Here is a 15,923-nt window from a genome sequence, read left to right as displayed (position 1 = left end):
GGTTGTGCTTCCAGCATGAGAGATCACAAGTAGAAATGGGGAGGCCTTTCAGAACACATATGGTGATAGGTACTCTCTGTGCTTTTATTTATTTCATGTAAAAGTCATATCTGCACACAGTCCAACACTCAAGCCATTGTAGCACTGCCTTTGTGTCAGCCCCCTATCCCACTTGCCAGAGAGTTACTTTTCTTAGTGCTTTCTTGCATATCTTTCAGAAATTATAATGCATATTCAAGTATATATTTTACCCACATGGAATCACACTGTATTGTTCTGCAACTTGCTTTTTTCTACTTTAATAATATGTCTTACAGTTCTTTATGTTGGGATGGAGAAACCTTTCTCATTCTTGTTAGCGGTAACCTAGCTAAAATAATAAATTCTTCAAACTGGAAAGAATTTCCAAATCAATGTGATCTAATTGCCTCATTTTGTTAGAGCCTGGAGGACTGAGGTGACTTGCCAGAGGGTATAGCGTATTAGGGAGAGAAATAAATTCCTCTGAGAGTCCTCTAGAAGGAAAAAATATCACCAGGGCCAGCACTGGGGCTAACAAGTAGGAATGATGATACTCAGCTGTCCATTTGCAGCAGGGAGGAAAGAAGGGAGCGAAGAAGGCTGAGCTGCCCTCTGTACATGCTGAAAGGGGGCTTGTAGGAGTCTGTCAGAAGGTCCTCTGGGCTGCATGAGCATGGGTCTCCAATACCTATACTAATCAACAGAGCTCACCATTATCTGGAAGACAGACATTCTTCTGTAAGCTGCTGGGTCTTTGCTGTACTCTTCTATAGTTTTTGTAGGACATATTGGCAGGAAGGTGTGGCTCCTTTCTCCATACATGGTCCTTTGCTGTTTCCTGACTTTATCCCCACACACTACTACTGTTCTCTGGCATTGACCCACATGACATAGGTCTGTTGACCCTAAACTGTCATATCCAGACCATTTGTATGCAGCAGAGCCCTCTGGTTCCTAATTTATAGGTGCAAGTCCTTGGCCCAGCTTGTCTCCCCAGGTACTTGTCCATCAGCATGTGTTCCCACTCTGAGGATATGGGATGTGAAACCACAGACCTGAAAGGGCATGTCTTCCTGGTACATCCAATTGACACAAAGCTTTGAGAGGAGAGAAATGCTATTTTTATATTAAAGCAAACACTGATATTATGGAATAGCACAGAAAATTCAAGTTACATTTCAAGATAAAAGAGGCAATTTCAAAGCAATTTTATCCTTCCTTGCCTCAGGCATGTCAGGCTTTTCCCCCCTGGACCCTGGAGGGTGTGTGCTAGCTCCCCTCTCCTCATGGGGACTTGACTGAAAGTACATTAGTTAGATTGAGGTCCTTTGCCCCAGAAGTAGAAGTTTATCTTAGGAGTGAAGAGGCCAGCCCTGATTCCCCTCTGTACTGGGCTGTATCCACTCCCCACTGCCTTGTATCTGAGCACTCATCTGCTTTCGCTGGCGTCTTCAGCATTTCTCCTGAATGGTTTTGGTTTACCTTGACCCTGACCACCATGGCTATCTCTTATGTCACCTCCATTGTTACTGGTCTCCTCTATCTCTCTGGAAATCTGGTTGGCTCGTCTCATTTTCTTAAGTATGCTCATAGAACACTGGCCAGGCTGAGAATTGCTGTTCTTATGGACTCGGGGTCACCTTAAAAGACACACTTGGCTGAGCCACTATCTAGGTTGCTGAGCAGACTGGAATGGTTGGTCTAGAAAGGTGTGTACACTGGTTATCAGCCTAGCATGCTCCCAGAGAAGTGAGCTCTCTCTCCCCAGCACATCCTACCTGTTCCATGGGCATCCTGTCCAAGACCCTCCTGCCTTACCATGCTTCCCACAGTACACCATAGTTAGAAGGAGTACCTGCCCACTGCCACACAAGTGGCTGTAATGCTTTCCTCCCAGCAGGTTGCCCAAATAGGCTTCCTCCCAGGCTAAGCCAGAGCACAGTGTCACTGGCAACTGGAGGAAAGGGTGAGGGAGCAGAGCCTCAATGTAGGGAGGCCCTGTTTGGTATATGAGATCTGCTGCCAGGGCCAGAGGTACTATAGATGGATTGGCTATTTGAACAGGCTGGCATCTTTATCATGGAGGCTAGCTGTGTTTCAGTGCCATTAACCATCCTTCATGTCTGTGTGCCATGTTATGTATGAGGTTCTCCTCACAAGAGTGCCGTGTTATCTGTAGATAGCAACCCTCATGTCTTTTTCTTCTTCTCTTGGATTAACATAACAGCAACACTGGTTAATGTGCTAGAGACACTGTTCCTCTAATAGACATTAGGAACAGAGCATACTTGCTCACTTGTAATAGAGAGTAACACAGGGGATGACATGGAGAGTCACACAGACCCGAATTTTCACCTTGCCTCTGCTACTCACAGGTTCTGTGACCTTGTGCAGGTTTTTTGTCTGTCTGAATCTCTTCTCATCTATAAAAATGGTGCCCTGGCCGCTGTGGGAGATCTTAATGAGGTCTAATATATTAGGTGATGAGACGCTCTAGCCATTCTGACCTTTACCCAGTGCATCCCCATAGGGCCAAAGCTGGAGGTGCCCGCCATACCTCGTTTCCTCCAGCTGCCTGGCATTGTAGACTCAGTTGGAACATGAGCATGGAACATTTTTGTGTGGACTGTCCTATCTAATAAGTACCTTTGGTACCCTAAAGGAAGGCAGTAACTTCAGTCTTTGTAGGAGGAAACACGGAGCCTGCCTTATGTTTCAATGAGGATCATGAGGTGATAGTTACATGGAGAGCTTCCTTCAGAACATTTGTCAGGATGACACTTTGTGGATGTGGCTCTGATAGACCCTGGAAGCTTCAGGCCAGGTTCCTCAGGTCCACGCTTCAGCACTAAACCCACCACCTCTCAAGCCCACTTCCTGATGGGCTTACTCTTCAGACACATAGTAGACAGACTGGGAACTAGAGCCAGATACTTCCTTCCTCAGCAGAGCTGAAAAGTAAAAACTAGGAAAGCTTGTTTTGTCTGCTACTTGCTTGTTTGAGATCCCTTCTCCTCAGCTGGAAAGTTACTAGTTAACATGCCATTGTAAATCCACAGAGCATGTGACTATGCTAGGCACTGGGCTAGGCAGCACACCCTCACCCCACCCCACCCCCCAAGCAGCCACACTTCTTGCACACAGATACCCAGGTAGCAGGTGAGGGAACAAGCCCACTGAGCCTGGCTTTCCCAACTCCACATAGTCATGTGGCAGCAAGAGATGGAGCAGGCCTGCCAAGCCTGGGCTGCTTGGCTCCACATGGCAGTAGAGATAACAAGTGAAGAAGCAGGCTTTCTAAACCCTGATTGCTTGACTCTTTTTCTCTCTCTTCTTTCTTTATCACTTAAGTCTCAGCACGTTGGAGATGGTCCCTTCTAATCTGTTGTGCGGCATTAAACACCTCCCTTCCCTGCCAGCTTACCTTGTCTATCCCCCTCCAGCCCATAGGCCCCTGGGTCAGTGTGGTCCTTGCTGAGCCAGTTCCTGATATCTGGGAGGTACTACTACATCCCCATCAGCTAAGTGGTAAATGATGTCTCCCATGGCAGCAAGGAGGGTCTATGTTTGCTAGAACTCCCAGAACAGAGGACCGGGAAATGAGGGTCTCAGACACAAAACTAATTGCATCATGTGTGACTGCTGAGTCTGGCAGCTGCAAGTCAAGATGTAGATGATGATGCTGCCTCTGAAAATGCTAGGGAAGATCTACTTTAGGTCTCCTCTCCATTCTGGTAGTCTCTTGGCTTGTGGGTATGCAGCTCCAGTTTTCATGTGACAATGTCCCTGTGCATGTGTCTCTCATATCCAAATCTCCACTTCTCATAACGATGCCAGTCATTCTAGATTAGATCACCCTTCTCCAGTATGGCCTCATGGAACTAATTGCATCTATAGTGACCTTCATTTTCTAGTAAGGTTATATGATAACAAATAATCAGAGCTGGAATAGGGGGGCATACAGTTCACTTCATAAGTTGTGCTGTATGTGTTGGAATTCCAGCAGGCATCTTGTTTAGTTTATCTGGACCAGGCCATTATTGGCTACTCACCATCCTGGTGACCAGGGTATTGATATACTGGATGCCTGGCATTGGGCACTCCACACCAGCCTTAGACTCTGTAAAACCATATGGATTTCCCAAAGGAAATCAAGAGTACTCAGAGAAGGAGAAAAGGTATAAAGAATAGATTTACTCAGGTGGACCCACCCTGAAAGCTCATAGTCTCTAAGAGTTGTGTGGCTGTGACCAAAATGCCTAATATTAAAAAAAAAAAAAAAAAAAAAAAAAAAAAAAAAAAAAAAAAAGTAAGGGTGGATTTTCTCCTTTGGCTGACTGGAGGACTTAGTCCATGGTCACTTGGCCCCTTGTGCTTGAGCAGAACATTCCAATGGCAGCATTTTGTGGTGAAGGCTGCTTTTCAGTCCTAGACAAACAGGAAGCAGAAGAGGGAAATGGGAAGGGACAAGGACTTGCTCCAGTAGCCTACTTCTTCTAGCTGGGCCTGTGTCCTGAAGGTTTCAAAATATTCTAACATAGTTGAAGCCTACATACTCAGCCCATGAGCCTGTGGGGACTTGGCACATCCTAACATGTCTAGCATGCAAGAGGAAAAAGCAGGCTCCAGACTCCAGCTCAGACTAATATCCTTCTCTGGGACTTTTTTCTAAACAGTACAAGCAGAATTTGGGGATCACTTGAATTTGGGGATCACTTCCTTTCTTGAGGAAGAAGGGTTGGGTAAGTCTTCTGTGTGACCAACCTTATGTGAAGGTGGATCAGTTGTACAGTGTCCTCCACCTTTGTGGTCTCCTTGATTCTGGTATTACTTTAAAGAAAGGAAGAAACTTGATAGGTTGTTTTTAACCACTGAGTAGTTGAAGAAACCAAGATAAAGTACAATTATGCATCTTGCCTAAAGGTACAGCAATAGTAAGTAAGAGACCTAGGATATAAGCTCACATCTCAAGCTTGGGGTCCCCTGACCTTAGAAAAGTGATGCTCAACCTTAGCTTCATAGTTACATCCCTGAGAAGAGCATTTTAAAAATCCCTATGCCCACAGAGCCCAGCCTTCACCAGTAACCAGCCTCTGAGGGTGGGCTCAGGTGTAGCTTATGAAAGTGACTCAGGTAATTCCAGGTTACAGTCAAGGTTGGGGACCATAGACCTATACTTTAAAGGCTGAACTGAGCAACACAGCACAGCTGCCTTTAGAGCCCTATGGGAACTTCAGGCACATGGAGTTGTAGATATAAGAGAACCAGGGTAAACTGAAGAACAAGATCCAATCAAGTAGACTCAGTTGTTATTTTTAAGCAATTCAGTACTCTATGAGCACTGAGAGGCCTGCCACCTCATACCTGTATCTTGGGCCTCCGCTATGCATGAATCTGCAATCTCGTGAAGAGCAGGTATGTGTGAGCTCCAGGGGGGTCTTGCCTTTGATCAAACTCTTGGGCCATGTAGATCCCAGTGGCTCAGCAGCAAACTTCCAAGACAAAGGTGCCCCCTCCCAAGACCATGCAGCTAGAGACTCAGTGAAAGGGCTCTACAGTGAGGGTAGGAAGACCTGCCTAGGGCGTCCTTCTCACAGAAGTCCTCTAGGAGAGGCAAGACCTTTTCTCTGGAGTTTCCCAGAAGGCCCTGTCACAAAGGGCCGAGAATGCTGAATGTGCAGCCTCAGCCAGCCTTGTTCTGTAATTCTTCTGCAAATTGAACCTTTAGGATCAGCACAAAGAGCTGACCTGTCTTCTGCCTGCCTCTGTGGCCTGAAAGCACAGCCCTCATGTGCTCCTCTGCTTGAACAAGCTGGATCCCAGGGCCTATAGCTGTTTCTTAGCCATGGAATTCCAGCCTCTAACTTTACAGCTATGGGTTTGTCCTCGGGAATTTTTGTTCTTTTTTTCTACAGAGAACCAGCATACCCCTCCACACACAGCATTAAGACCCTGTAATTTTATTGAGGGTCATATCATCTATCAGTAGCAAAGTTAGAATTAAGACACACAGCTCTTGATTTGACTTTTACTTTGTGTCAGGCTATACATTTTGTTTTCATACTTTAGATATTCACTAGCCAAATATGTTCTGCAAATGTAAAAAAAAAACAAAAACCTACCTAACAAGCAGCCCTAAAGCATAGCTAGCTGCCTGGTGTTTGTTAGAGTGCTGTAACTCCCTACTGCCTGCCTCCTCCCCATGCTCTGCCAGTGGAGGGCTTACACTGGTAGATTACCTTGTCAGTTCTACTTTCTCCAAGTGCACCCTTAAATTCCCTCCCTGCCACGGCTTTTGTACATCCAGGTTAAGGACTGCTCTATTCTCATAGCTATACAAACTCTGTGCTGGTCGTTCTCTAACACCTGCTCCCTGGCCTCAAGAAGTCCTGGGGATCCAATCCCAGTCTATAAGCCCAGGTCTGGGCAAGTGAATCTGACCTCTCAGTACTGCAACACTCTCAGAGATCAGTTTGCTCACATGGCTTTAAACAGAACTTTGACCTTTTCATTCTGTTTATCAGGAACTTCTTGGAAGTTTTTCTTGAGTAGCAGGCTGCTCTGCTCTGGTGGAAGGAGCCAGACACACATGTGGTCTTGCCTTCAGTCCTCCTAAGTTTTATGGTATCTGTCCTACCTAAGGAGCTACAAGATACACCTTCTGTCATTCCATACCAGAATGCCAAAGGGTCACACATATACAGACACACATCTTGCTCATGCATAAAGGAGGAGTTTCTGGATGAAGCCTCTCATCCCTGAAGGTCTGCTGCCTTCTGTTTAGTATTCAGTGCAAATCATCACAGAAAATGTGCAGCTATTGCCAATTAATACAGCTTTGCATTTTTGTTACTATGTGTGATATATATACATGCTGTGTACAGACATAAAAAAGCACATATGTCCAAGTAAATTCTTCTCCCACCCCAGCTACATACCCAACAAAACATACACAACCCCAGGAGTGGCTGAAAGTCTGGAAGGCGCCACCAAACCCATAAAAGAGGCATAGAGGAGATTGCAGAGCAAACAAAGAGTGGCAGGAAGTTTTTGGTGTTTTGGTGTGTGGGGTGTGGTGTGGGATGTGTGGGATGTGTGTGTGTGTGTGTGTGTGTGTGTGTGTGTGTGTGTGTGTGTGTGTTTCTCTCTACCTCTTCACAAATGCAAATACTTTTGAAAGGATCTCACCTACAACCACCTCACCAGCTCTCTAATTAGCAGTTCAGACCTAGAAGTGGTTGGGGAACTTAGATGGCAGGTATGTTAAGAAATAAGAGCATAAAACACATGAAACTCAAGAAGAATGAAGACTGAAGTGTGGACACTATGCCCCTCCTTAGAATTGGGAACAAAACACCCATGGAAGGAGTTACAGAGACAAAGTTTGGAGCTGAGACGAAAGGATGGACCATCTAGAGACTGCCATATCCAGGGATCCACCCCATAATCAGCTTCCAAACGCTGACACCATTGCATACACTAGCAAGATTTTATCGAAAGGACCCAGATGTAGCTGTCTCTTGTGAGACTATGCCGGGGCCTAGCAAACACAGAAGTGGATGCTCACAGTCAGCTAATGGATGGATCACAGGGCTCCCAATGGAGGAGCTAGAGAAAGTACCCAAGGAGCTAAAGGGATCTGCAACCCTATAGGTGGAACAACATTATGAACTAACCAGTACCCCGGAGCTCTTGACTCTAGCTGCATATGTATCAAAAGATGGCCTACTCGGCCATCACTGAAAAGAGAGGCCCATTGGACACGCAAACTGTATATGCCCCAGTACAGGGGAACTCCAGGGCCAAAAAAAATGGGAATGAGTGGGTAGGGAAGTGGGGGGGAGGGTATGGGGGACTTTTGGGATAGCATTGGAAATGTAATTGAGGAAAATATGTAATAAAAATATTAATAAAAAAAAACTCAAAAAAAAAAAAGAAATAAGAGCATAGACTAATGTCCTTAGGAATGAGGGGTACCTGAAACAGTAAGGGTAGGTGCCCTAGAAAAGGAAGGGATTGGGGTATGATAGAATTGTTTTAGAAAAATGGTCCTGACAGTTGAGGGACCTATATCTAATTGGGTAGACCAAAGGTGATGAGTACAAAGTGGTCCAGAATGAATTTAAAATGCCCTTCAGCCATTCATTAAGTATACGTTGGTTGGGCTGGGTGGAGTGGCACACACCTTTACACCTAGCACTCTAGAGGCTGAGGCAGACAGATCCTGTGAGTTTGAGGCCAACCTGGTCTACATAGTAAGTTCTAGGACAGCTAAGACTACAAAGAGAGACCTTGTTTCAATAAACAAACAAACCAATAAAAATAAATAAATAAAAATATTCACTGGTTAGGCTCAGGGCTTGCCCAAGCATTGGCAAAAAGGTACAAAGCTACCCTGGAGCTCAAGCAGTTCCCAGGGCAGATAGATAATTAGCAGATGACTGCAGTACACAGTGAGAAATGCTACTGAAAATTGTATCTTAATACAGAGCATGGAGAAGGCCCTGAGAAGTCTGACTAGAGAGACCAACAAATATCGTTCATTCAGTGGAAGGGATGCTACTGGGCCTCAGTGCAGGACCAGGAGCTTCCCAGGTAGACAGGGAAGAATTAGCAAAGGAAGGAGTATTTAGAACATCCTGGAGGCTTCAAGAATAAGTAAGGCTTTGCAAGTGGTGCACAGAGACTGAGAATAGTTCCAGGGTCATTAGGAGAGGCCCTGACTCCAGCGGGGATCCTTGGGAGTCTTTGGAAGTTCCCAGCCCAGAGTGCCTGTAAAGACTGCTCTTACCACTGCCTGGATGGTGAGCTGGAGGCAGAGGATGCAACCACAGGGGACAGCAAAGACATCTGCATGCAGTGCAGTCTGTAATAGCCCACTTTACCACGGTGAGGAGTGAATGAGAAGAGCACCGTGGGAAAGGAAAAGAGTTCAGATGATCTGGAGGCAAAGCCATCTTACGTGTTCAGCTGCAACTTGACATGGAGACCCCAGGGGCAGGAAGCAGTGATAATTGACAGTTAATCTCCAGGAGTTGGGTGGAGGGCGACATTCTCTAGTGCAGGAATGTAATAAAAACACCAGGGGTAGGGGTGTGGGAGAGAGGAGGCTTTGTAGAACGATACTTTTGGAAGGACAGAGAAAGGGAACAAACAGGGTGTAGTCAGATATAGTACTGATAAGAACACAAAGGCTTTCCAGGTTCATCCAATACTTAAAAGTGGAACCTGCCAAAAATGCCAGCTTTGTCCTCAATTTCAGCCATCTCCACCAACCAAGGCAAAGATCTGTGCCTCATTCTTCATCACTGCCACAGAGATGGTTTGCCCACCAATAAGTGACCTGGCCCTCTCACCAAGGCCACTGCAGTAGCCTCCAGGTAGCCAGGCTGCCTCCACTGCTCTCCATTTAGGCTGCTACATACTGCCCATGATCCTTCTAAAAGGGATCTCTGGTGCCATATCTCATAGTACAGCCTCCAGTGGCTTCTTCCTGTCCCTAATACAGGTTCTGCATTTGTGGTCATCCCTGGATGACCTTCAATATCTATTCGCCTCACTTTGAAAGGCTGTCTGTGTTTATTGTTTTATCAAGAACTCACCTAGTACAGTCACCCTGTCAGACCCTGCCCAAGCCCTGACTTCATGTCAGTTAGCTGACTGCCTGAGGTGGCCAGGCAGGGGGAGAGGCCTTCCCTGACACCTTATGAAAACCATAGCCCCTTAAGCTTTTGGTGTGATCTTTCAAGTGGCATTGACACTGAGTGAAATTATCTGTTTACTTCTTCCATATCCACACTGTTAGCTCTGTGGAACAAGGACTTCATCCCCTTGCCTGCTGTGCTCACTGCTTGTAGGGCAAGCCTTGGCAAATAGCAAGCACCCAATATATGCTTACTGAATGTACAAAAGAAGCAAGTGGTGTGTTGGAACTATGGTGTGTTGGACATGTTTGCATCCATTTCTGGCCTGTCCCACCCTGCTCTTTGACCTCCTGTCCTTTCACCTTGGTTGTCCCTTTGCCTCTCTGGGCCTCCTCAGTTTCTTCATCTGCTAAGTTCTTACCTCAGAATAACTCTTCTGAGCTTTCTGGGAATCAAATTGGCCTGCTGGGCAATCCCTACAATAGTGCCTGGCCAAGGAAGACCAGTGAACCTTCTGAGGAGACATATTTCTCACCCCCATTGGATATTGATTCTGTGTATATTGCTGCTAAGGCCAGCACACATGTGACTGTTGCCTCTTGCATCCTCCCACAGCTTGTGTTAAAATACTCCCACCACTTGGGCAGGAATCCAAGTCCCTGAGCTTCAATCTGCCTGCCCTCCCCAAGCCATGCCTTAGTCTTCTGTGCCCTGGTCATACCATGTGCTACCCCAAGTTGGTCTGCAGTAGCCTGCTAAATCTATGAGTACAGACCCAGTGCAGAGCTGGAGCTTAGGAACTGTCTTCCTCCTAACTAGCCTGTGCATCACTCTTATGGTTCTGGCCTTGGTTTTAATTTATTCAGCAATTCTTGTATCAGGCCCTCTCACAGGCTCTGGGGATAGACCATGAGCAAATGAGACTAAAAGCCCTATGATGAGCCTTCTTTCACTCCTCAGCTCTCAGAATTCTTCCACACTCTGCTGGCCTTGTTGGTTCATATGCATAAAGTGAGCGTTGTTTGTTAAGTTCTTAAAACATTTATTGAGTGTCCAGTGTGTGCCAGGCATTGTGTAATTCTATAATGCATTGCCCTGCCCCCACTCCCATCCAGCCTGTGCTGACTACTCCATCATCTTACTGTACAGAGGAGAGGACATGGCAATGCAAGTCTTGCCCAGGACACACACTAGGAGGAGAGGTCCTGACCTGAACACCAGAAGCCCACTCTGTTCCTACATGGCCCTGCATGGTTTCTCCATAGTGATATCAGCTGAGTTCTCTCTAATGCTATGACCCTTCTCAAGCTGGGTCTCCATGACACCCAGCCCTGTTTTCTTTTTCCTTAGTAGATCATTCCTGAATGCTTTTGGCCTAGGTATCTGTATTGAGGGCTCTGGCCCAGGAGCAGCTCTTTTCCAGGCATATAGGGTAAGCTCTTGTTTCCATATCCATTGTCATATACATGGACACATGGGCCTCACCCTGACCTGCACTTGGGAGACTTGCTGCCAACCTCTGTGCCCCTACATCTTTCCATTCTGCTGCTTCTCCTAGCTCTGCCTGGGGATAGCAGGTCGATCTCTCCTGCCCACGACATGTTTTGATGCTATCCTCCCCTTCCCGCCTTCCCACCTTGCTTCTCTCACCCTCACACTCTCTTTTGATCTTGCAAATCCAGGCCCTTGGAGAAATCAGACAGTATGAAATATGAAAACTGCTTGGGAAGTAATTGAAGAAACACTGCGACTTTTGAAACCCACAGAGATAATGCTCACACCTTCTTACTCACATTATTTAATTTTTAATGGCAAATTTAATTAATGGAGATCAGGTCTTCTGCCTTCAGATGTGCTCAAGAAGCAGCTGCAGGCAGCGGAGGAGGGGCAGCTGTCTAGAGCAGAGGAAAAGGCATTCCAGAAGTGGGAACCTGAGGACTCTATGGGAAGAAAAGTCTCCAAAACTATCAGTTCATGATGGTGGGCACAGATGACGTGCGGACAGTGCAGGCCCATCAGAGAGCTGTCAGAAAGCCTGTGAGCTTCTGTGGTAACTGTAGCTCCCAGGTCCTGGGCAGTCCAGGACCCTCCAGTGCTGATGACCCCTCCAGAAAGATGGGACTCCATTGTCCACAGCTGCCACAGTCTTTTAAAAACAGTACTGCTTTGCTATTCCCTCACTTAAACAGACAGGCATAGTAGCTGAGGACTGTAATTTCAGCACTCAGGAGGCTGAGATAGGAAGAGCACTGTGACTCTTAGTCCAGTATTATCTACATAATGAGTTCCAGTTTAGCCTGGGCTATAAAACAAACCCTTGTTTCAAAAAACACAAAACAAACAAAGCCAGGGTTTTATTCACCCCTCATTGGAACTCAGGCTCTGAGCCTGAAGTTGAGTCAGCTGCACCCACTGAGTATCTTAGCCCTCCCTGCCCTTGATCCCACTGTTTGACAGTCTCTGCTCCCCTCATGTACCTGCACTGCCCTTTGGACACCCATGTTCTCTCTCTTCATGGGTCCTCCTCCTTGTTTGGCTCATATCTTCTTATCCTTTACAGTTCATTAGAAATAAATGCAGTCTTTGTCTCAAGACCCTGACTTCTAGAGTATTCTCTGTAGATAGGCTCATTCACACACAGAGCTGCAGGTAGGCACTTGTTCTCCTCAGCACTGTTTACAACGGTAGGAGAATTTGTTGGCCTAGAGGACATGGTAGGAGCTGTTTGACTTGAGGTGCAGAGGGCTTACTCACAGAGCCCTCCCCCCACTGTGCTCCCTCACAAGGTGCTCCTTCACAGGGTGTGCTTTCAGTGTGGTCCTTCAGAGTGCCCACTCACAGCGTGCCTCACAGAATGCTCTCTAATTAAAGTACTTGCCCACAAGGTGCTCACAAGTGTACCATGACCTCACCCAGAAGTAGGAAGGAGATGGGTGGGGCCAGGATACAAGCCCCAGCATGCTTGCCACTCACTATAACCCCTGGCCTGCTTTCACTTTTGAAAATATTGATGTGACAAAAATTGTGCTGTAAAGTTGAGTGCTAGTCTGCCATGAACTAGACCGTGGACTCCATTGTTGGAACCACCAGAGGCAGAGAGGGGGAGCGAGAGAAATACTTTGGTTGGGTTCAGTTCAGGTATCAGTTCCCAAGAAGACTGTCTGATCAAGTTTACAGGCTGCTCTGGTAGGTATTCTGACAGCTCAAAATACTGGCCTCATGCCCATTTGTAATTGTGACATTGTGGTGTCTGAGCATCCATATGGCCAGAGCACAGGCTCCAGTTGACTTGGATCCCACCCCCATTCCTAGTGTTCTCAGGATGAACAAATTGACCAGTCCTTAAGAAGCCCACAATTATGACAAGTTGTAGTCTACAGGATCCTTGTCCTTAATGAGGAAGGCTGGAGAACCAGGGGCTCATGGACAAATGAACCTCTGTTGTGGCTTGGAGACCTTTCCTGTGCTTCTGGGCCAGTGGTTGTTACACAGCCCACTGCCATGGGTCTGCACGGCAGTCAGGATGGGACCAATGGGGGATTTTCACTGAGTCATCATGAGGAAAATAGAGGAAGCTACGGGGGGGGGGGGTGGCAGTAACCACTTCTTGGCCTGTGGACACTTCCTATGACAAATCCTACTGACCACATGATTGGCTCTATGTCCCCTGGGACAGATGCATGCTGCCTACCATACAGAGCAATGGCTCTAGGCCTCTTCTGCTTGCCCACAGTACATGGGCCCCATCTCAGCCTTTGAGTCCTCTCTTTGAGAGGGACTCAGCAAGTGACTGGGCCTGGAAGCCTGTGATCTGACCCGTGAACACATATAGAAGAAAAGAAACTCAAAAGAGTTGGGTGGGTTTTTTATGAGGAAGAAAGACCCACGTCTGTGGAAAGAACACGAGGTTCTTTGTGGCTTCAGAAGCTCTACGGTGTATGTGGGTTGGGGAGATCTGGGTGCTTTTCTCTCACTCTGCAGTTAAGAAATCAAAGCTTAGAGGAAGTAAGTGGTTTACCACAGACTGCGGCCAGTACACACCAAAGTGCTGTCATACTGTGAGCCCATGAGCCAGGCCACATCCTCAGGAGGCTCCACCAGAAGCCCAGTGGTCACAAAGGAACATGTGCTAGAGGAATTGGGAGAGACTGATCAGGTTGCCTCTGCCTTTATCCTCAGCCACGACAGCCATATCAGGGAATGTCACACCATTTGAAGCAGGGATGTGAGCGCAAGGACTCAGAGGAGAAGCAGAAAGCTTCCCGAGTGTGCCATTAATATAGATCTTCTACTGCCAGGCTGTGAGGAAGACTTGTGTTTATTTCATGCCTGTTGTGTACTGAAGTTGTTGGCATGCCTTAGAGAAGGCTCCCTGGTGTGGAGAGAGGAAACTAGAAGGGATAAGCTAGATGACCTGCTCCACCTTCTAGTTCCTGGGCCTCCCCGCCAGGGACTCTGTGTTCCTAAGCTCTCCTGCAAGAGTCTCCTTTTCATGATGACCTCCCACCAATCCTGCCTGAGACTGTAGACAGTGGAAATCTCAGAGAGCGGATAAAGGTGGAGCCTGATTCCAGCCCAGACCTGTGTTCACCTAGTCTCCTAGAGGAAGTTCTCTGCCTTAGTTCCCTTCCCTATAGACCTAATCGGGTTCCACACCACATAATGTGCTCTCCTGGCAACCTGTATTCAGACTTCTCTTTTCCTGTCCATCCAGGGACTGGCTTGTTGCTTTTCTTCAGCAGGTAGGTAGAGCCAGGTGGAGCCTGACAAATGTGCAAGGAGGTCCAGCCCTAAGAGTCCAGAGTCCTTTCACTGTCATGTCAGTTTATTGCAAGGACTGATGAGCCTGAAGCTGTTTGCTCATCTCAAACGCCAAGAGTCCCTTATCAGGAGTGAATACATTGCTGTGCAAAGGACCTGACCTTGGCATCCACAAAGGGCCACACAAAGGCATCTGTTACTGGCTTCATACCCCACTCAAGACATCTGACCACTTACCCTACACCTCTGTACAGGGCCCACTTAACCCACCCTGTCTCAGCCTCCAGATGTGGCCTTCCCCTGCAGTCTATTTGTCTGACCAACTGCATGGATCTGAATACTCCCACCTGGAGTGCAAAGGCCTGAGGCTGAAAGGATGTCAGTATCAGTCTTCTCTGGGAGCAAACGAAGATGTCAGAGCTTTAGAGAAAAAGGAAAGTGTTAGGCTAGGCCTGTGTGACCAGAAGTGACTAACAAGTTAAGCAACTTACTGAAAATCACATTGTAACACCAGGATCAAACACAGCTGGCATGTTCTTGCTCCTAGGTTTGTCCTGCCATCCTGAGTCTGTAGGTATATGTGTAATGGATAACTTCAGAGAAGATAGGTCCATGCCTTAAGACCCTCCCACAGTGCATCATGGGAAGCAACAGAGCATGCCTCAGTCTAGGAGTCAAGACACTGGATAGCCCTGACACTGCTGCTCACTGTATGACTTTGGCTTGTCACTTGACCTCTTTAGGCAGCATGGCCCATTTGTCCAGTAGGGATGGGAATAAATCAATGTCAGCACATTCTTCTTTACAAGTAATAGATGTTTCAGGCTTTGCAGACCATGCAGGCTCCACCACAGCCATTCCACTGATCCTGCAGCATACAAGCTGGGTGTGTGTAGCCAGGAAACTTTATTTATAAGCAAGGTAGCCAGCAGATTTGGCCTGTGACCTGCAGCTTGCCACTCCCTGAACTAAAAGTTATCATGGTTTGCAGTCACTTTTCTGGGATTCCATCAAGTGATCAGCATGCCATGGGAGCTAGGACCTAGGCTAAGCTGACACCAATTAAGATATTAGCATCTGTCCAGTTCTATTGTGATTGTGTCCCACAAGCTTCTAGAAGAAGATGGTAACCTTTGGTAACTAATTTTGTGTTTTCTCTTTGTAGAATGCTGAGCTGTATAAACTGTCTTCCCAACAATTCCATGAGGCGGCTTCAAAAGCAGAGAGCACAATAAAGTAAGAATCTGCTTATTGTTCTTTGTAAACTTGCCTGCATTTGTAGAAATCCCCATGTGTGGCTTGAAACCTGCTGCCACCTGCCTGATGGCAAATATCTCTAATAACAAGACAGCCATCTGTTCATCAGCCCCCTCAGTTGGGCTGAAGGTAGCCATTGGCCATCAGTAATTACCCAGATTAGCACACAGCTCTTCTCAGCTCTTCAGTGTGTTACAGTGGGCTGCATCCACTGCCATTTTCTGGGGCAGCAGCTGCTTT

At 46.9% G+C, this 15,923-nt stretch overlaps 1 protein-coding gene across 3 annotated transcripts in view; it reads left to right on the top strand.

The window, feature by feature from the left end:
* The window catches only part of Chchd6 (coiled-coil-helix-coiled-coil-helix domain containing 6), a 212,507-nt gene that overhangs the window by 160,243 nt on the left and 36,341 nt on the right, over positions 1-15,923 (top strand). For all 3 annotated transcript variants that reach the window (NM_001167736.1, NM_025351.3, XM_017321711.2), the window contains one exon: positions 15,592-15,662. In NM_001167736.1, coding sequence (NP_001161208.1) covers positions 15,592-15,662 — 71 coding nt within the window. The remainder of the gene's footprint in view (positions 1-15,591; positions 15,663-15,923) is intronic.

The sequence above is a fragment of the Mus musculus genome, chromosome 6, assembly GCF_000001635.26.
Source record: "Mus musculus strain C57BL/6J chromosome 6, GRCm38.p6 C57BL/6J".
Classification (NCBI taxonomy): domain Eukaryota; kingdom Metazoa; phylum Chordata; class Mammalia; order Rodentia; family Muridae; genus Mus; species Mus musculus.
The sequence above is the reverse complement of the archived record's forward strand: the minus strand, read 5'-3'. Positions and strand labels throughout refer to the sequence as shown.